The sequence below is a fragment of the Nicotiana tomentosiformis genome, chromosome 1, assembly GCF_000390325.3.
Source record: "Nicotiana tomentosiformis chromosome 1, ASM39032v3, whole genome shotgun sequence".
In the NCBI taxonomy this organism is placed as follows: domain Eukaryota; kingdom Viridiplantae; phylum Streptophyta; class Magnoliopsida; order Solanales; family Solanaceae; genus Nicotiana; species Nicotiana tomentosiformis.
Window position 1 is genome coordinate 5,578,823 of NC_090812.1, and position 20,809 is coordinate 5,599,631.

The 20,809-nt window shown below is 41.2% G+C and overlaps 1 protein-coding gene across 1 annotated transcript; it reads left to right on the plus strand.

Annotated features, from left to right (window-relative positions):
- The first annotated feature begins 11,065 nt into the window (after positions 1–11,065).
- Positions 11,066–14,323, plus strand: LOC138896838 (uncharacterized). The gene is made up of 3 exons (XM_070182214.1): positions 11,066–11,808; positions 13,671–13,896; positions 14,063–14,323. Exons 1-3 carry the CDS (start codon positions 11,066–11,068, stop codon positions 14,321–14,323), a joined length of 1,230 nt encoding a protein of 409 aa, XP_070038315.1.
- Positions 14,324–20,809: the final 6,486 nt, after the last annotated feature.

Consider the following 20,809-nt stretch of genomic DNA (forward strand, 5'->3'; position numbering starts at 1 on the left):
TAGTACGGCATACCTATCTAACCAAATGTAGTTAAATTTCGAGTTGAGCCCATAGTTTGGGTTTAGTACATCACGTTGGCCGATCAATTAGGCTAACAATTTATCAATTTAAGCTTGTATTTTTCCCTTCAAATTTTGTTTTAATCATTACAAATATATTTTTTTAAATAATATATATGTCGTTTTAAAAAAATTATAATAATTAACATGTGATACACGTGCGACGCACGTGTCCAGAAACTAGTTATATTATAAGTGGGAAGCCCCAAAAGGAAAAGTTGAATTACCAAAATATCCATAAGAATTTTGATGACTTTTTTGCCCTTTCAAAATCCTAATAACTATTATGTCTTTAAAGTACAAAAATATAATTTTAAATATGGAGTGTTAGGAAAATTTATGATTGTTCCATAAACATTAAAAATACGTTCAATGTACACAATGTTCTTTGTGGGAATTGATTATGAAATATTTATGTGGCAATTAATAGTTCCATCTTTAATAAAAAATATAGGGGATTAAAGTGTCGAAAGTTAAGTTTGAAAAGAGGGGGAGACAAAAAACCAAGAATTGTTTGGATAAATTTTTGTGGCTTTATAATCTCCTTTCGTGGGAATTGGAAATCATTCATTTCTTTAGATGCATATGTTAACAAGAATGCGACATGGACTTTCTATATTATAGAACGAAGCCGAGATTGAGTACTAAAACTTCTTTGGACATAGAACGAAGTTCCTGGATCTTGTACATTTTGGAAGTATGGTAATAAAAATATCTTTTAATGCTCATGCTTGATATTTGAGGACGACTCATGGATTCAATTTATGTAACTGCAAAGTTAATTGTTCTGTCTTTTATCTTCATATTTCTTTATCATGTTTACTAACCACTATAATTAGTTTATATATATTTTTTGGTTTCTATACGTGATATTAGTATTTGATATATATAGGGTTGTTTCACATCACATGCATCTTCACCTTTTCTCATACTTTTATATTTTTAAATTCTTGATTTATTTATTATTTATTTATTTCTAACTTTAATCACTAGACAAAAGCTATCTGAGCTAATTATCATTACTCTAATAAAATTAATTAATTAGACTAATTATTAGATAATCACTTTCTTGATTATCAAAAGAATAAATCGCTAATAACATGAATGTTAAAGTTATTAATCTACATAAATTTCGTATCTATTTTTTTGGATTTTTTGGAATAAGCATGGTTCTTTTTTCCTTTTCTTCTAGGACAGTTACCCCATAAAGGGAGCCCAATTGAAAGTTCTCAACTTCCAAGGCTGAAGTTAGGTCGAATAGGGGGTTGGAAGTACATTTTAATAAACGCATTTCAGTTAGAACATATCATTAGCTGTGTCATTGTCTTAATATCAAACACAGACATGGTCATGTTAAACGCCACATATTCTTAGTGCAAAGAAGCTTAGAATATTTTTCCATGTTGTCATAATTGCGATTCTTCATGTTAAATATATTTTTTTCATCTTAGAACCGTGCATGCTTTGTGTCATTGAAATTTACTTTTTCAAGTTATTTCCTCAAAGAAGTACGTAAGTATATATAGGACTAAAATATTGTTGCGGATAATGTCAATACGAGTCAACACATTGTGCATTATGCCCCTTTATTTGGACTTCTAAAGCAAATACATAACTCATGTATATCGAATTTACAATTTCAAGAATTTCTGTCCGCAAGAATTCTTCCTGAGTTAGTTAAAAAAGATCAATATTCATTATTTTCAAGAATTTGCACTTTTTCCTTTAACGATTTTAATGTTTTGAGTCCAACATATTTTTAATAACATTTTACGTCACTTTTGATAATTTTGGTACTCATTGATATGAGATACACACGTATTCATATATATAAAAATAGAGTTAAATAAAATTTGGATGCTGAACTTTATACATTGTATACGGGTAGAACCGAGCTCGATGCTTGATCGAGCATATGGAACAATAGACCAGGTTCGACACATCTGTAAGAGATTGAAGGTACAGATGAAACCGAGCTCAATATCGAAGTTCGAAGTTCGACAATACCATCAGATTTGCCCTCGAGTTTACTGAAGGCACAACCGATCCTGCTTCTAACGACCTCGAAAAAAAGCTTTGCCAACCCATCAAACAAAGATCCGAGATTCTCGCCATTAACCAATCATTATGGAATAAATCACGGGATTAAGTCAAAAAGGGAGCTAACAGTCTATATAATTTGATATAAAATAATGTCTTAAAAGCTTAATCTCTCTAAATATATAGCAGGGAAACTCGGTACTTGGGGGGGGGGGGGATTGTAACTGACTTCAAAGAGCAAGATACTATTTTTTCCAGCTTTATTCATATTATTCTGACTTCAATAACGTCACATCTAAATTCGAAGGAAATTAACCTTGCGAGGCTTAAGTTGTTCAATTTGCATGGTTTGCATTTATTTTTTTACTTATTTTTTTATTTTTAATCTGATTTCTCATTTTGTATCAAATTAGATCATATATCCTTAAAACCGCGTATAAATTCAATTGTTACCCCTATTTTGGGGGTAACCAGTTTGGCGCCCACCGTGGGGCCAAGGATAATAGTAGTTATTTGATATAAATCTTCATAACACACACTACTTTACACATGCTCTTTGAAGTATATTTGATTTCAAGCCAAAAATGATAAACTTTCAATTAGAACTTCTACATATCGACAACGAGGTTGGTCATCAAGGTGAGAATAACAACATGGCGCCTAGTAATACGGGGCCACCTGCTAATGTCGTTGGGATTTAGATTGCGGATCCAATTGATGTAAATTCACATGTGGCCATCAACGCGAACTTGCATACCGACCCTGAAAATACCATCCGTGGTGGAGCCCGATCTACAGCTCGAAACACACAAAACATTGAAGAAGACGGGATTAGCCTACGCATTATCTTTGAAATGTTGTAAGGTCAACAAGTGGCGATAGCTCAGTTGCAGAGCCAAACCCAGGCCCTAGCAAGGTTGAACCCGATCTGCCCCAGGAAGTCACCCGCAGAACGGAACCAACCATGGTAAGGTCGAATGAACAAGAGTCAGGGACTAACCCCAAAATTATAAAAATGCTCGAGGAGCTGACAAAGAAGATAAAGTTAGGGGAAAAGAAATTCAAAGAAAATGATAAAAATGTTGAAACCTATAATTCTAGGGTAGATCAAATCCCAGAAGCACCCCTGATATTGAAGGGATTGAATTCCAAGAAGTTCGTACAAAAACCTTTTCCTCCAAGTGCGACCCCAAAGCTGATCCCCAAGTACAACGGAATGACCGATCCCAATGAGCATGTAACCTCTTATACATGTGCCATCAAAGGGAAAGACTTAGAAGAAGACGAAATTGAGTCTGATTTGCTAAAATCAATTGGGGAGACACTGTCGAGGGGAGCCATGATATGGTATCACAACTTACCTCCTAATTCTATTGACTCATTTGTTATGTTTGCAGACTCTTTTGTAAAAGCACATGCCGGTGCCATCAAGGTCGAAACCAGGAAATCAGACCTTTTTACAGTAAAACAGAAGGAGAACGAGATGCTCGGGGAGTTCGTGTCCCATTTTCAAATGGAACAAATGGATCTGCCGCCTGTCGCTAATGATTGGGTTGTTCAGTCTTTCACTCAGAGACTCAATATTCGAAGCTCGGTTGCTTCACAATAATTAAAACAAAGCATGATAAAATACCCTGTTGTTACCTAGGCCGATGTACATAATCGGTATCAGTCAAAAATCAGAATCGAAGATGATCAACTCGGGGCACCTTCAAAGTCTATATGTCCCCGGCATGACTCTCGATAGAGCTAAAAGGGATATCGATCGTGAACCAGGATCAAACGGGGATCGATATCGGCCCTATAATGTAGATTGAATGAGTTGTGGGTCGGGGCGGAACCCCATAAGAAATGACAGGAGAAATGATCAAGGTCGAAGCAACCGGGGGCCCATGACCAAAAATAGCTTCGACAGGTCCATCGGGCCTAAAGAAGCACCAAGGCTATCAAAGTAGAACTTTAATATCGATGATGCCGTCATCGTATCTGCTATCGGGCGCATCAGTGCTACTAAATGGCCTCGACCTTTACAATCTGATCCAGCTCAAAGGGACCCTAACCAGATGTGCAAATATCATGGCACTTACGGTCATAGAACGGAATATTGTCGACAATTGAGAGAAGAAGTAGCTCGTTTATTCAACAACGGGAACCTGAGAATTCTTAAGAGACTGAGCCAAGAACCACTTTAGAAACATGGATTCTAACAAATAGACAAGAGAAGAAGATACTGAACCTTAACACATCATAAATATGATCATCGGTGGAGTCGACATCCCACAAGGGCCAATGTTGAAACGCACCAGAATCTCCGTCACTAGGGAGAAACGAACTCGAGACTACATACATGAAGGAGCCTTATCCTTCAGCGACGAGGACGTGAAAGGGATCGTACAACCTCACAATGATGCACTGGTAATATCTATACTCGTAAATAAAACTAGAATCAAACGAGTGTTAATTAATCCAGGTAGCTCGGCCAATATTATTCGATCGAAGGTCGTAGAACAGCTCGGTCTACAAGACAAGATCGTGCCAACAGTCCGATCCTAAACGGGTTCAACATGGCATGTGAAACCACCAAAGGGGAGATAACGTTACCGGTTAATACCACCGGGATCGTACGAGAGGCCAAGTTATGTAATCGAAGGGGACATGAGGTACAACGCCCTTCTCAGAAGGCCATGGATCCACCACATGAGGGAAGTACCCTTGAATTTTCACCAAGTATTAAAATTCCCGGTCCCAAGGGGATCAAGACAATCTACAGGGAACAACCGACTGCAAAAGAGATATTTGCCATCGGAGAAGTGGTTCGGATATCAACGCTCACAACACCGAAGGAACCAAATTCTGGCTCCAACCCAGAGGCCAAAAAGAAATTACCGAATTCGTTAACGATCTAATCAGATAAGAAAAAGACTTACGAAGAGATGATTACGAGGTTCCCCGATCTTTTATAATATCTGATGACTCTGACACAACCAAATCGACGATCGAAGAGCTGGAACAGGTTGTATTAATCGAGCATTTGCCTGATCGAAAGGTATACTTGGGCACGGGACTAACTTCCGAGCTCAGGAAAATTTTTATTCAATTTCTTATAGTTAATATAGATTGTTTTGCTTGGTCCCATCTTGATATGACATGGATCCCACCATAAATAACCACTCACAGACTAAGCATGAACCTAAAAATTAATCCGGTCAAGCAAAAGAGAAGGCCCCAGTCCGAGGTCAAACATGCTTTCATCAAGGACGAGGTATCTAAACTCCTAAAAATAGGGTCAATTTGAGAGGTTAAATACCCGGATTGGTTAGCAAACGTAATGGTAGTCCCTAAAAAAGGGAATAAACTAAGAATGTGTGTAGATTACAAAGATTTGAATAAAGCATGTCCCAAAGACTCTTTTCCTTTGCCCAAAATCGATCGTATGATCGATGCCACGACCGGCCATGAGATCCTCAGTTTTCTTGATGCATATTCTGGTACAACCAAACACGTATAGACCTGGGTGGTGATCAGGAAAAAACCTCATTCATCACTAAAAACGGCACATACTGTTATAATGTAATGCTGTTCAGATTAAAACATATCGGTGCCACATACCAACGCTTAGTAAATAGGATGTTCGAAGAACAAGTAGGAAAATCGATGGAAGTTTACATTGATGATATGTTGGTTAAATCCCTGCGAGCAGAGGACCATTTAAAACATTTGTAGGAAACCTTAAGTATATTGAAGAAGTACAACATGAAGCTGAATTCGGGAAAATGCGCGTTCAGAGTCAGATCAGGTAAATTTCTCAGATTCATGGTATCCATCCGAGGAATCGAGATCAACCCCGACAAGATAAAAACTATCGAAGATATCACGGTAGTGGACAACGTGAAGGAAAGGCTAACCGGGTGCATTGACGCCCTGGGGTGGTTCATCTCGAGGTCTTCCGATAAGAGTCATCGATTTTACTCGTTGTTGAAGAAGAAAAATAACTTCACATGAACCCCGAAATGCCAACAGGCCTTGGAAGAACTTAAGCGGTATTTATCGAGCACGCCACTGCTCGACACACCGAGGACAAACGAACAACTATACTTGTATTTGGAAGTACCAGAGATAGCGGTAAGTGGAGTCCTAGTTTTGGAATAGCAAGGTACGCAATTTCTGATTTATTATGTTTCCCGGACTTTGGGTGAGTCCGAAACTAGATACCCCCACCTAGAAAAATTGGTGCTCGCTTTGCTAAATGCCTCTAGGAAGATAAAACCATACTTTCAATGTCACCCCAAATGTGTCGTAACTACTTACCTATTAAGGAACGTTATGCATAAACCCGAACTCTCGGGTCGATTGGCCAAATGGGCCGTAGAAGTAAATGGATACGATATTAAATATCAACCTCGGACTGCCATTAAGTTCCAAATATTGACAGACTTCATGGCCGACTTTACAACGGCCCTGATATCTAAGGTCGAAAAGAGTTATTGGTTAACTTAGGGACATCTTCGGGAATCTGGACCCTCTTCACAGATGGGGCCTCGAACGCCAAAGGGCCCGGACTTGGTATCTTACTAACGCCACCAACAGTTAATATAATTAGACAATCTATTAAGACTGTGAAATTGACTAACAACGAGGCCGAATATGGTTCCATGATTTCAGGCCTTGAAATAGCCAAAAGCTTGGGAGCAGAGGTGATCGAAGCCAGGTGGGACTCCCTCCTTGTGGTAAACTAAGTTAACGGAACATTTGAGGTTAGAAGATAATGAATGCAAAGATATTTAGACAAGTTACAAGTGGCATTACATCGGTTCAAAGAATGAACTTTGCAACATGTACCTCGGGATCAAAATAGCAAAGCCGATGCCCTAGCTAACTTGGTATCGTCGGTCGAAGATAACGAGTTCAATTTAGGAGAAGTCGTGCATCTTATGAGATCTGTGCTGGAAGAAGACCACGCCGAGATCAACTCGACGAGCCTAAATTAGGACTGGAGGAACAACTACGTGGAGTATCTCAGGAACGGAAATTTTCCATCAGACCCAAAAGAATCGAGGTCTTTGCGTACAAAAGCAACCCGATTTAGTCCGGCCGAAGACGGAACCTTGTTTAGAAGAACATTCGATGGTCCACTTGCAAAATGTCTAGGGCTGGGGGATACTGAGTACGTTATGAGGGAAATCCACGAGGGTACTTGTGGAAATCATTCGGGTGCCTGATAAGTAGGGATTTTAACCTGTTATTTGCTCTCTTTTACTTGTGTATAGGGCCAAAAATGCGTGAAGTTATTCTCGGAAACTAATGTAATATGCTTGCTTGCATGGATTGTTCAAAATGAGCCAAAAGAGTCATAATCAACTCATAAAGGAGTCAAAACTTGAACAAAAAAACCAAGACTGGGCCAAAAGATGTGAAACGCAGACTGCACAAATATTGTGCGGCCGCGAAAGCTACAACGTGGCCGCGAGCACTATTTCGATGCCTGCGAAAGGAAGATTCAGAGAGATAGATTTTTGGGCTAAAGCATGAATGCGGTCCGCGTCAAAAAGGTGCGTCCGCGAAAGTCCCTACGCGGCCGCGATTGGAATTATGCGGGCCGCGGTTGCTGAAGTTGAGAGAGCTTACATTTTAAGCAAAAATAAGAAGTGCGGTCCGCGTCAACATTATGCGGCCGCGGAAGTCTCCTACGCGACCGCGATAGAAATTACGCAGTCCGCGAAACCCAGATCCAGAAGTGAAGAATGCGGACCGTGATCAGAATTACACGGCCGCTAAAGCAGGAGAGCGGCGGCGGTCAGAATTACGCAGCTGCATAACCTCCGCTGGGGTATTTTTGTCCGAAAATTTTAGCTTAGTATAAATAGAACTTTTTGTCATTTTTAGGTTATGTTGTGTATTTGCTGAGCACGTGAGACGGCTGGAACTTCCCTTTTGGGAAATTTTGTATTAGATTCACCTTTTAACATTAGATTTTCATCTTTTAATCTAGTATTATGAATTTTATCTTCTTTTTATCTTTGATTTCTGCTATTTTTATGAGTAGCTAGACCCATAGCTAGGGTTGTGACCCAACCCTAGTGTGGGTATTTAATGGGTACTAAAATTTAGGGCTTGGATGTTTATGGGTTAGTGATATTTAGCCTAGTTCTTGCTAGAATTGTAGAATTAGTGGTTGAAAATACTAATTCATGCGTTTATGACTTGGTCTCTTCTTGAGAAAGAGGGAATATGTGTGGGAAAACTAGGCTAACAAGGAATTGGGATGAACTCAAGAAATTAATAGCCCCAACTAAAGGGTTAAACCTAGAGATAGTAATACCTGACTTGAGCTAATATCACATGACTTGCATGAATACCCATTTGGACTTGAGAAAGCCAAATTGGGAAAAATCACTCAAATTATCGAGAGATATAGAGTGAGTACTTGGGTGTGATAGCTATATTAAGACCCCAAATTAATCAAGCTTTCCCTAAATTTTTGCTACCCGTTAGATGTCCACCTAGGCGGAAGTCACTACCCTAGTCCTTTTAAACACTTGAAAACCAACATAAAAAATATTGTACTTAACTTTAATCATTGCATACAATAGAATAGAATTAGAATTAGAATCAAAACCAAAATGTGTGGAAGCGTAATTAGGAACAAAACACGCATCTAGACTTAGATATAAACCTAATTCCGAATCAATTAACTCCATGTGGATTCGATCCCGACCTTGTTGGATAATACTGCATCGACCATCCTCGCTACTCAATAGTAGTGCAGGCTTGGACCCGATCAATGTTTAGCACCGTTGTCGGGGAGTTAGATGGTCTTAGCTATATATCTAACTATTTGTGTGTTTTGTTTTTCTTTCCTTTCGTTTTTCTAATTTTTGTGTGTCAATTGCTTTTAGGTACCAAATGGCTCCTAACGAGGTCCTCGGACATATTCCTTAGGGGGAGGAGGTAGAGGAAAATGAAGTAGATGAGGTTCATCTTGAACCTCAAGTACAAAGAAGAGGCTGCCCGCCTCATGAAAACCTTCCAAACCCTCCCCCACCTCCTCCAAGGGCAGCACACCGGGTGTTGCCCAATGAAGGCTACGCAAGTGCAATAGTCCCGCCCCGAATTCGGGCGGGCAATTTTCAAATAACAAATGCCATGCTTACTCTATTGGAACAAAAGGGTTTCTTCACCGGATCTCCACATCAGAACGCATATAAGCATCTCAAAGGTTTTGTAGACACATGCTGGGGGAGAAAGCAGACGAATATATCTGAGGAGGCTTTGAGGTTAAGGCTTTTCCCTTTCTCACTTAGAGGGAAGGCTTTAGATTAGCTTGAGAGGCTACCCAACCATTCCATCTCCACTTGGGACGAGTTGGCCGAGAAGTTCATAGCAAAGTTCTTTTCTCCGGGACATATGGCAACATTGAGAGATGAAATCCTTGCTTTTAAACAAGAGCCAAATGAACCGCTACATGAGATTTGGGAACGGTACCGGACAATGGTCAAAGAATGCCCCAACAATGATATGACTGAAGCAATGATCCAGCAAACCTTTTATAGGGGTATCAACACAACTAACTAGTGTGTGGTGAATCAACTCGCAGGGGTTAACTTCATGAACACACCATATTCAGAAGCATGTGAAATATTAGATGAGATAGCGGACACCTCTTCAGCTTGGCAAAGTCGGGCCAATGTTCCTCAGGGTGACCCTAATGTTATCCACCTTTATAAGGAACTTCATGATCACGGACAAGCCATAGCAGATTTGACAACTACCATGAATCAGTTAGCCAAGGCACAACTTCAGCAGGTTCAGGGGCCAAAGCAAGTAAATGCCATGGAATGAGTGAATGTAATGGTTAACAAGAGGAGACAAAGAGGTCAACAAGTAACACAATCAGGATCAATCTGAGCAAAGTGGTAGTGGGTACAACCAAGATGACTCTTATGACGATCAAAGTGAAGAGGTTCAATATGTGAACAATTACCAAGGTCAACGGAGCAATGCTCCAAATCAACAACAATGGATATCACGGGGAAACAATCAAAATTGGGGCAACCAAGGCCAAGGGAATTGGAATAGTGGCAATAACAACAATCCGAACAATTGGGGGAACAACAATCAAAATTGGGGGAATCAAGGAAATAACCAAGGCAATTGGGGTGGCAATAATAATAGTAATTAGGGAGGCAATGGAAACCAAGGGGTTTGGAACAACAATAATCAAGGGAACCAGAGGTCGGGCTCTCAAAGGCCCCCGATGTATCAACAACCTAACAACCTGCCTCTATATCCGTCACAAGGGAAAAGTTCTTCCAACAACGAGATGGGATGGATAGAAAGTATGTTCAAGTAAATGATGGAAAGAAACGCCGACTCCGATGCCCAAATAGCCTCCCACAACATTTCTATCAGCAACTTGGAAGTCCAAATGGGTCAAATTTCTCAAGCATTGAATACTCGCCCTAAGGGGGCACTACCAAGTGATACGATAGTACACCCGAAGGGTGGAAACAACACGGGCCATGCTATGGCGGTGACTATAAAAAGTGGTAGAGGTGGAGTTGCTAGTACCTCCAATCCAAGAAAGATCGTGAATGATGATGTGGTTGTGCAATAAGAGGATGAGCCAAGAAATGATGAGAATATGAACGATGAAGTGAGGATAGACATTGATGAAAATGTGGAGGAGACACAAGATGATGTGAACCCGTCTAAGGAACACGTGATAGACATACCGAATCTAGTAGTGCCCAAAGCCAAGGCTCCTTTGCCAAGGCCTCCTCCACCATATCCTCAAAGGCTCACCAAGCAAAACAACGAGAACCAATTCAAGAAATTCATTGATATGATGAAAAGCTTGTCCATAAATGTGCCTTTGGTTGAAGCTCTAGAACAAATGTCGGGATATGCCAAGTTCATAAAGGACTTGGTAACAAAGAAGAGGTCAATGAACTATGAGACGATCAAAATGACACATCAAGTGAGTGCCATTGTGCATTCCATGGCTCTAAAGCTAGAAAATCCCGGTGCCTTTACAATTCCATTCACTATTGGTAGTGCCGATTTCGCCAAAGCCTTGTGTGATTTGGGAGTGAGCACTAATTTGATGCCATATTCTATGTTCAAGACATTGGGGATTGGGCAACCAAGACCTACTTCCATGATGTTGAAAATAGTGGACCGAACAATGAATAGGCCATTGGGGATAATTGATGATGTGCTAGTTCGGGTCGACAAGTTCATACTTCCCGCAAATTTTGTGATACTCGACTGTGAGGTTGACTATGGGGTGCCAATCATATTGGGGAGACCTTTCCTAAATACATGGAAAGCTTTAGTTGATGTGGAAGCTGGGGAGCTAACCTTCCGGGCGGGCGATGAAAAAGTTGTGTTCCACGTGTGCAAGTCAATGAGGCATCCTAATAGCAACGAAGTATGTTCATTTGTGGATCTTGTGACTGAGGTGATTGTTGATGACACAAGTGCTATGATGAATGTGGAAGACACTTTGCAAGTTGTATTGTTAAATCATGATGAGGATGAGAAGGAAGGCTTGGTAGAATGTGCAAATGCTTTGAAAGGAATGGGATCCTACACATATGGACCCCAAAAACTTTCCTTGGACCTTGAGAACCGGAAGACTCCACCAACAAAGCCCTCAATCGTGGAGCCACCCACATTGGAGTTGAAGCACTTGCCTTCACACCTCAGGCATGAGTTCTTAGGCCCTTGTTCCACATTACCTGTTATTCTTTCTTCGTGCTTAACTAACGTGCAAGTAGATTCCACCCTTGCACTGCTTCAAAGAAGGAATAAGGCAATAGGTTGGACATTGGAGGATATTCGGGGTATAAGCCCCGCCTTTTGCATGAAAAAAATCATATTGGAGGAAGATGTCAAACCATCCATAGAACATCAAAAGATGTTGAAAGAGGCCATGCAAGAGGTAGTCAAGAGAGAGATCATCAAGTGGCTAGATGCAGGGGTTGTGTACCCCATTTATGATAGTTCATGGACTTTGCTTGTACAATGTGTCCCAAAGAAGGGGGGCATGACTGTGATCACAAATGATATAAATGAATTGATCCCCACAAGAACTGTCACCGGTTGGAGGGTATGCATGGATTATAGGAAGCTGAACAAAGTGACCCGGAAAGACCATTTTTCATTGCCATTTCTTGACCAAATATTGGATAGACTTGCCGGACGTGCTTATTATTACTTTTTGGATGGGTACTCCGGATATAACCAGATTCTCATTGCACCTGAAGACCAAGAGAAAACCACCTTCACTTGTCTGTATGGCACGTTTACGTTCTCAAGGATGTCGTTTGATTTGTGTAATGCACCGGCTACTTTTCAGCGGTGTATGATGGCAATATTTACCGATATGGTGGAGGACTCCCTCGAGGTGTTCATGGATGATTTCAGTGTTGTGGGGGATTCCTTTGAAGAATGTTTGGATAATCTTGATAAAGTATTGGCCCGATGTGAGGAGACCAACTTAGTGCTTAATTGGGAGAAGTGCCACTTTATGGTCGAGGAGGGCACTGTCCTCGGCCATAAGATCTCCAAGAACGGTATTGAAGTGGACAAAGCAAAAATTGAAGTGATATCAAAACTCCCTCCTCCGACTTCCGTCAAGGGAGTGAGGAGCTTTCTTGGTCACGCATGGTTTTATCGTAGGTTCATCAAGGATTTCTCAAAAGTGGTGAACCCCTTGTGCAAGTTGTAGAAAAAAGATGCCAAGTTTGTGTTCAATGATGATTGCATGAAAGCTTTTGAGATACTCAAGTATAGGTTGACTACCACTCCCATCATTACCGCACCGAATTAGAGCTTACCATTTGAGCTCATGTGCTATGCTAGCAACATTGCGGTAGGAGCGGTATTGGGGCAAAGAATCAGCAAGATATTTCATCCGGTCTATTATGTAAGCAAAATAATGAATGATACCCAAGTCAACTATACGGTGACTGAGAAAGAGCTATTAGCCATTGTCTTCGCCATGGAAAAGTTTTGCCCGTACCTCATGGATACCAAAGTGATTGTGCACACCGATCACGCGGAACTTTGCTATTTGATGAGTAAAAAGGACTCTAAGGCTAGGTTTATGAGATGAGTTCTTCTTCTACAAGAGTTTGTCCTTGAAATCATAGACCAAAAAGGGAGTGAGAATCAAGTGGCAGACCACGTTTCCCGCTTGGAAGAGGAGGGGCGGACCACCTCGAGATTAATGATTCATTTCCAGACGAATAACTCATATACGTGTATGTGACTGGGATACCTTGGTTCACCGATGTGGCTAACTTTCTTGTGACCGACATTGTCCCGAATGAGCTCTCTTCAAACCAAAGGAAGAATCTCAAACGATACTGCTTGGGTTATTATTGGGACGAGCCATATCTTTTCAAAATTTGCAAAGATGGTGTTATTCGGAGATGTGTTCCGGAAGAAGAGCATTTGAGTATTCTTGAAGCTTGCCATTCCTCGCCCTATGGTGGTCACCATGGTGGGGCGAGAAGTGATACAAAGGTCCTAAGCTGTGGATTCTATTGGCCTACCTTGTACAGATATGCTAGCGAGCTCGTTAGGTGTTGTGATGAGTGCCAAAGAGCGTATGGAATTTCCAAGAAGAATGAAATGCCTCTCACCACCATTCTTGAGATTGATATTTTTGACTTGTGGGGCATCGACTTTATGGGTCCATTTGTGAGTTCATGTGGGAATACTTATATTCTTATTGTTGTGGATTATGTTTCCAAATGGGTTGAAGTTGTGGCTTTGCCCAACAATGAGGCATGAAGTGTGGTGGCTTTATTAAAGAAAAATATCTTCACAAGGTTCGGCACCCCAAGGACTATCATTAGTGATAGGGGGTTCTCATTTTTGCAACAAAGCCTTTGACACTTTACTTTCCAAGTATGATGTCAATCATAAGGTGTCAACCCCCTATCACCCCTAGGCAAGTGGACAGGTTGAAGTCTCCAACAGGGAAATCAAGAGCATTATATCCAAGACTGTCAATGCAAACCGGACTGATTGGTCAAGGAAACGTGACGATGTTTTATGGGCCTATAGAACAGCTTACAAGACTCCAATTGGTATGTCTCCATACCGGTTGATATTTGGGAAAGCATGTCATCTTCCGGTTGAATTAGAGCACAAAACCATGTGGGCGCTGAAGAAATTGAACCTTAAATGGGATGTAGCTGCCAATCTTTAGGTAGAGCAACTAAATGCACTTGATGAGTTCCGATTCCATGCTTATTCCAGCTCGTTCTTGTATAAGGACAAGATGAAGTACTTACATGATAAGTATATCCGAAAAAAATAATTCAAGGAAGGCAACTTGGTTCTTCTATTCAACTCTTGGTTACAGATGTTTCTGGGAAAGCTCAAGTCGAAGTGGAGTGGTCCTTTCGAAGTGGTACATGTGACTCCTTTCAGTGCTCTAGATTTGAAAAACAAGAATGGTGAGATCTTTAGAGTTAATGGGCACCGAGTGAAGCACTAACTTGGAAATATTGATGATAGCCACGTTGTGGCATTGATCCATTTCAAATGATAATGGTAACATGTGTCGTGCCGCGACATTAAATCAGGCACTTCTTCGGACACAACCCATGTGTTTTTTTTTCTTTTGATTTTCTTCTTAGATTAGACATTGTTTTGGCATAACTGGTTGTGAAGTGTACGTAAGAATTGGTTGTGCAGTGCAGGAAATTGAACTTTGGTGGTGGTAAACTTTCGCCGACCGCGCTCAAATTTTTACGGACAACATGAGCACTTTGCGACCGCACAATTCTGCGCGCAGTCGCATAGCTGAAATGGGCAAAATGCCAACTCTCTAAAGTTGGCCTGTCAAATTTCCTTCAGAGTTCGCGGCCGCGTTCAAATTTTTGCGGTCCGCACAAATTGTGCGGCCTCGGCCAGTTTTTTGCGGACTGCGCCCGTGCATCTGAGGCAGACCTACAGAAAGGTAAAGAGTGCGGACCGCGACAACATTTTGTGGCCGCACTCAAGTAAGGCAGTGGGGTCACTGGGTTCTGAGTATAAATAGGAGTTCTTTAAACTTTTCGTACTTTACGAACCCTAACCTCTCAGACCACCTAATGCACTGTGCATCCTTACTTGGTTTCAAAGTCATCTTATTCTCATCAATTTTTCGATTTCCTACCACATTTTACAACTGGTTTGTTCATTTCAATAATTTGATTTTATATTTTTCTTTTCTTTTCTCTTTGTTTTAATTTTTCTTTTTAGATAAGGTTAGAATCATGCCAAAATGTCAAATTATTGCTTAATTTTTTATTAACAACATATGGGTAGTGTTTGTATGCATAATGGGGGATGGGGTTAGTAACTTTGCATGTTTAATTGCTACAATTCTTGGGTAATTAGTGAAAACCTTAGTTTTAGGTGTTCATCACTGCCGATTTATGTTGAATTTCGCGGCTGCGGTCATTCTTCCGCAGTCCGCGATATGGTATGCAGTTGCATCCTAAATTACGTGGTCCGCAATACCCTAGCTTCAAAGTACTAATGGTTGTTTAGAATTTGCGGCCGTAGTCATTTTTATGCGGTCCGCGATTGGTCTTTCGCGGACGCACCCAATCTTTTGTGGTCCGCGCATTTGAACTTCAGAGACTCTATTATTTGCCTTCGCGACCGAGGTTATTTTTATGCGGTTCGCGATTGGTCTTTCACGGCCGCACTCATTTTTGTGCGGTCTGCAGTTGATCAAGTTCAGAGAGACAGTAGTCTGAGCCTGGCCTCTTCGCGGCCGCGTTCACTTTTACGCGGTCCGCATTGGGCATTTTGCGGCCGCACTCATTTTTGTGCGGTCCGCGATGCCCTGTTCTGAGAAGCATTATTTTTCATTTCATCTGTACTGCTTTAACACATGATTGAACCCCAATTCTAACTGTCTTTCACTACTTGTGTGTTGCAGAAAATAGTGCGTTCTCGTAGGGGAAGAGACACTTCAAAGGGGAGGGCAGAATCCTCCCGAGGCCGGGGTAAAGGAAAGCAAACCGTACCTTTAGCAGCTCAAATGGTAGTAGGCAAGAAGGATACCCTCGTTAGACCTTCTGCCCACTACTCGGGCACAAGTGAATACCTCCCATCTTGGGAAACGTTTGAGGGGGATTCTGTACAACCACAACCGGGGGCACAATCACAACAATTCCCCGACAAATTCCATTTAGTCGATGAATATACCTCCTCCTCTAGTTCTTCTAATGGCTAAGAAGGAGGTAGTCAGACATCCAAACCATCTTCCCCACCTGCTACAACAACTGCCCCAACAGCTACCCCAATCAATGTAAATGAGGATGATGAGGTCCCAAATGATGAGAGATGGGGTGACACAATTATGGGAGGCCTGACTAGATCAAAGAGGCCATAAGTGTGGGCTGATATATTTGTAAGTGAGAAGGCGTAGCAAAAATTTTGGGAATGGTGGCCCCAAAGGTCGCTCACACTTGAGCGACAATTCATAACAAAATACCTAAGCCAGCACAATCCGAATGTCCTATGGAAATTTACGGAGAGAAAAGGATGGAAATGTTCACCTTCCGGTTGAAAGATGCCAATGAATACCTCGTCAAGGAATTTTATGCCAATGTTGCCCACATCAAAAATGGTACAAAGGTGACGAAGTTTCGAAACTTGAAAATCCGGTTTGATGGAAATGCACTGAAAAGTTATGTAGGGTTTGAGGAGGTTGAGGCAGTGCAATACCTAGAGAAGCTAGCCTTGGGTGATGCAGCTCGCCCATGGCTAGATGCGATACTTGCTATTCCGGGGACAACACTTGCATGGATCACAACTGGAGTTCAAATTGTCAGAGTCACCCTTAACTTTGAAGAAAAAGAGTGGGCGACATTCGTGTGTAGCCGTCATGACCCGTGCCAGCATGAGAATGTCCTTCTACTCTCCCGGGCAGTATTGGTAGCTTGTATCATGGCAGGATATCCTGTTAATGTAGGAAACTTGACTACAACATCTCCATTGCAGTTCAAAAAGAAGAAAGATCATATCCCTACCCCAACTTCCTCACAGAATATTTCCACGACCAAGGGGTAGAGCCGAGACATTTTGATGTGGAGGTGAAGGCTAAAAAGCCTTTCTCATGGTACCACCTCTAGGGAGCGAACAACTCTAAGTTCAAGGGTAAATCCACTACCCCTACTGGCCAATCTAAAGATCCAGGGGTAGTGGCTATCGGGTCAGTTGCCGAGCCCTCCACAGCAGCCAGTACTTCTGCCGGAGCAGCTGCCATGCCTCCTCCTTCCTCTGGGCCACCCATCACAGTGCCATTATCTGTGCCTTCATCTTTCACCTACCCTCATACTGCACTGCGGGTTTCACAAACACTATCCAGCCTTAACAACTGGATGCAGGCAGCTACCACAAAGCTGATTGTCCTATCCAGTGCAGTAGCAACACAGTCTTTAGACCCATCAGAGCTTCAGGTACCTCCATCATTGGAGGAGTTTTTGAAGAAGATTCTGGACAACCAGAACAAGATTCTGGACAACTAGAAGAAGATTCAAGAGACTCTTGATACACATGGGAGGATTATCAAGGATTTGGGGAAGCAGGTGAAGAAGATGCGAAAAACTCAGGCATCTAAGGATTCAGTGGAGAAGTTGAGCAAAGAGGTTCAGAAGATTGCTTCTACCGGTGATATTCCACCGGACATGCTCATGGGGGAGACAGCCCCAGCAACACCTACACCAGTGCATGAGGCATCAGATGCAACAACTGGCCAGTCTGAGGAGCCGACTGCCACTACACATATTGCTAAGGGGATGATCCAGATGCTCGGTACCCCGTGGTCTGAGGATGTGGAGATCTAGTTAGAGGACAAGGAGGGAGCTGATGATCCTATGCAGTCTGAGGACCTCACTCATGTTCCTGACCCGATGCAAACAGAGACCACATAAGGAGTTCTCTTGACTCTCTAACCTTTCCCTGATCTTATTTTGATATTAGCATTGAGGACAATGCTATTTTTTATTTGGGGGGGGGGGGGGGGGGTCCATTTTGATTTGATTTGTGATGACATTTTGTATGTAATAACTATGAAACTATTTTTATTTATCTTTATTTACCGTTATTTTCACTTTTGGTATGTATATAATTTTACCATTCGATGTATATATATTCATTTCCATTATGTATATATTCGTTTAATCCATTTTGTACATATTCAGTATACTTTCCGTAGTTTACTTCATAACTTCTTTCGTTATTTTTCCTTAATAGTTTAGCTTCTTATTTCCTCTAGTAGCTTCTTTTAAGTTTTTAGCTTTTTTTTTAACATTTTGTGTGAACTATAAGCCTTTGGTTTTCTTAATTCCACGGTTCTTTTCAAAGGTGGATGTTGTGTGAACCGGGTGGCTCTTCCCAACGATGGATGACGTGACAACTTTCTTAAGGGATCGAGTCCGTTTTCTTTTTGTTTTGGTGTATATAGTAGTAGTAATGAATAAAAGTGTCTCAAGCGGGCTTCACTTGGTACTAACACATTTACCTTCGACCTCATGGTTAGAGACAAGTTGATTGGCAAAGATTAGCTCTAGTTGTGACCTTTAGACTCTTGCGTTGACTAAAACAATCATCGAGTGGTTTCCTTAAACCATTTGTATTTTCCAATCTTAGCTAGGGTTGTTGTGGGACCTCGACTCTGTTCTCTTCAACAATCCAACAGCTTGAGAGGTGAGTTATTAAATTGCAAGTCCAAGTCCCGTGCCAATAAGTCTACAACTTGCCCTAAATGTTTGTCTAGGCGAAATTCTAAGTGCAGCTCGACTTGCGAAATGATTGTAGGATCTTCTTGGTCCAATTTGAACTTTGAAAGCTTTCGTAGCCTACCAATATGATATCCCTAGTCAACTCCTTTTAGCCTAAGCCTTTTTCATTCAATAGCCACATTACAAGCTTTTATCCGATCTATAATGACCCTCTCTTGGCACCCAATCTTTCCTTATCATTCATGATGAACAATTGGCAAAAACATAAAATTGGGGGAGAGACGAGGAATTTTAAAGTGACAAAAGGTTCAAAGAAGAAAAGAGAATTGTTGAAAAGGAAAGGCAAAGAAAATGAAGAAAATCCAAAAAAGAAATACGTCCAAAAGGCATGGAATGATGAGAAAAGGAGAAAAATAATTATCATGAGTAAGAAAGAGTGACGGTGTGTCTCTCTAGTTCACATAAGGAAGAAGAAAATGACTCAAAGTCAAGAAAGTATGAGCCAAAATGAGAAAATGGAGTGCTTAATGAAAGATGAAACCATCATAGTTCGATAAAGGCCTACCTTGATCCAAAAGCCTTCATTACATCCTGTTAAAGCCCTATATGATTTCAAGTTGAGTGAGCTTACATTAGTGGTGATTTACATAAGGGGCAAGCTTATGGTACTTAGAGCCAGACTTGTGGCATTGTTTTGAGAGTGGTGAGCGTACTTCTTCACAATCCTTATTTTGATTGGTACATTCTGAAAAAGTAAGATTTTCTCATGAAGAGTGGAGGAGGAGGAGTTTGGGATCTACAATGACCTATGTGATAGAGTGATCTTCCTTGATGAATTGAGTCAACTCTTAATGCTCTTGTGTCACATTAGAACTATAGTAACTCAAAAGGCCGTAACGTGATGTTGTTGATAATTCATTTGTGTTGAGGGTAATTGTTAGTCCCAATTGATGCTTGATGGAGTCACCTTAGGCCAGCTGAAATATCCTTTTCTTTTTCTTGTGGAGGTGGGAATTACCCTATTTGCTCGAGGAAAAGAAAAAGCTTAAGTTTGGGGAGTTGATAAGTAGGGATTTTAACCTGTTATTTTCTTTCTTTTACTTGTGTTTAGGGCCAAAAATGCGTGAAGGTATTCCTAGAAACTAATGTAATATGCTTGCTTGTAGGGATTAATCAAAATGAGCCAAAGGAGTCGTAATCAACTTATAAAGGAGTCAAAACTTGAACAAAAAAAACCAAGACTGGGCCAAAAGATGTGAAACGCGGACCTCACAAATATTGTGCGGCCGCGAAAGCTACAACGCGGTCGCGAGCACTATTTCGAGTTCCGCGAAAGTCCCTGCACGGCCGCGATTGGAATTACACGAACCGTTGTTGCTGAAGTTCAGAGAGCTTACATTTTAAGCAAAAATAAGAAGTGCGGTCCGCGTCAAGATTATGCGGCCGTGGAAGTCTCCTACACGACCACGATGGAAATTACGCGGTTCGCGAAACCCATATCTAGAAGTAAAGAACGCGGACCGCGATCAGAATTACGCGGCCGCTAAAGCAGGAGTGCGGCCGCGGTCAGAATTACGCAGCTGCATAACCTCCGCATGGGTATTTTTGTCCGAAAATTTTAGCTTAGTATAAATAGAACTTTTTGTCATTTTTAGGTTATGTTGTGTATTTGCTGAGCACGTGAGACGGCTGGAACTTCCCTTTGGGGCAATTTTGTATTAGATTCACCTTTTAACATTAGATTTTCATCTTTTAATCTAGTATTATGAATTTTATCTTCTTTTCATCTTTGATTTTTGCTATTGCTATGAGTAGCTAGACCCATAGCTAGGGTTGAGACCCAACCCTAGTGTGGGTATTTAATGGATACTGAATTTTAGGGCTTGAATGTTTATAGGTTAGTGATATTTAGCCTAGTTCTTGCTAGAATTGTAGAATTAGTGGTTGCA

What these genes read in the sequence shown, in the direction of transcription:
- LOC138896838 (XM_070182214.1), top strand. Translation starts at nt 11,066, where the DNA reads ATGACACATCAAGTGAGTGCCATTGTGCATTCCATGGCTCTAAAGCTA. An exon ending in CACTTGCCTTCACACCTCAG is followed by an intron (nt 11,809 to 13,670) that starts GCATGAGTTCTT and finishes TACCTTGTACAG; the next exon opens with ATATGCTAGCGAGCTCGTTA. An exon ending in TGGCTTTGCCCAACAATGAG is followed by an intron (nt 13,897 to 14,062) that starts GCATGAAGTGTG and finishes TATCACCCCTAG; the next exon opens with GCAAGTGGACAGGTTGAAGT.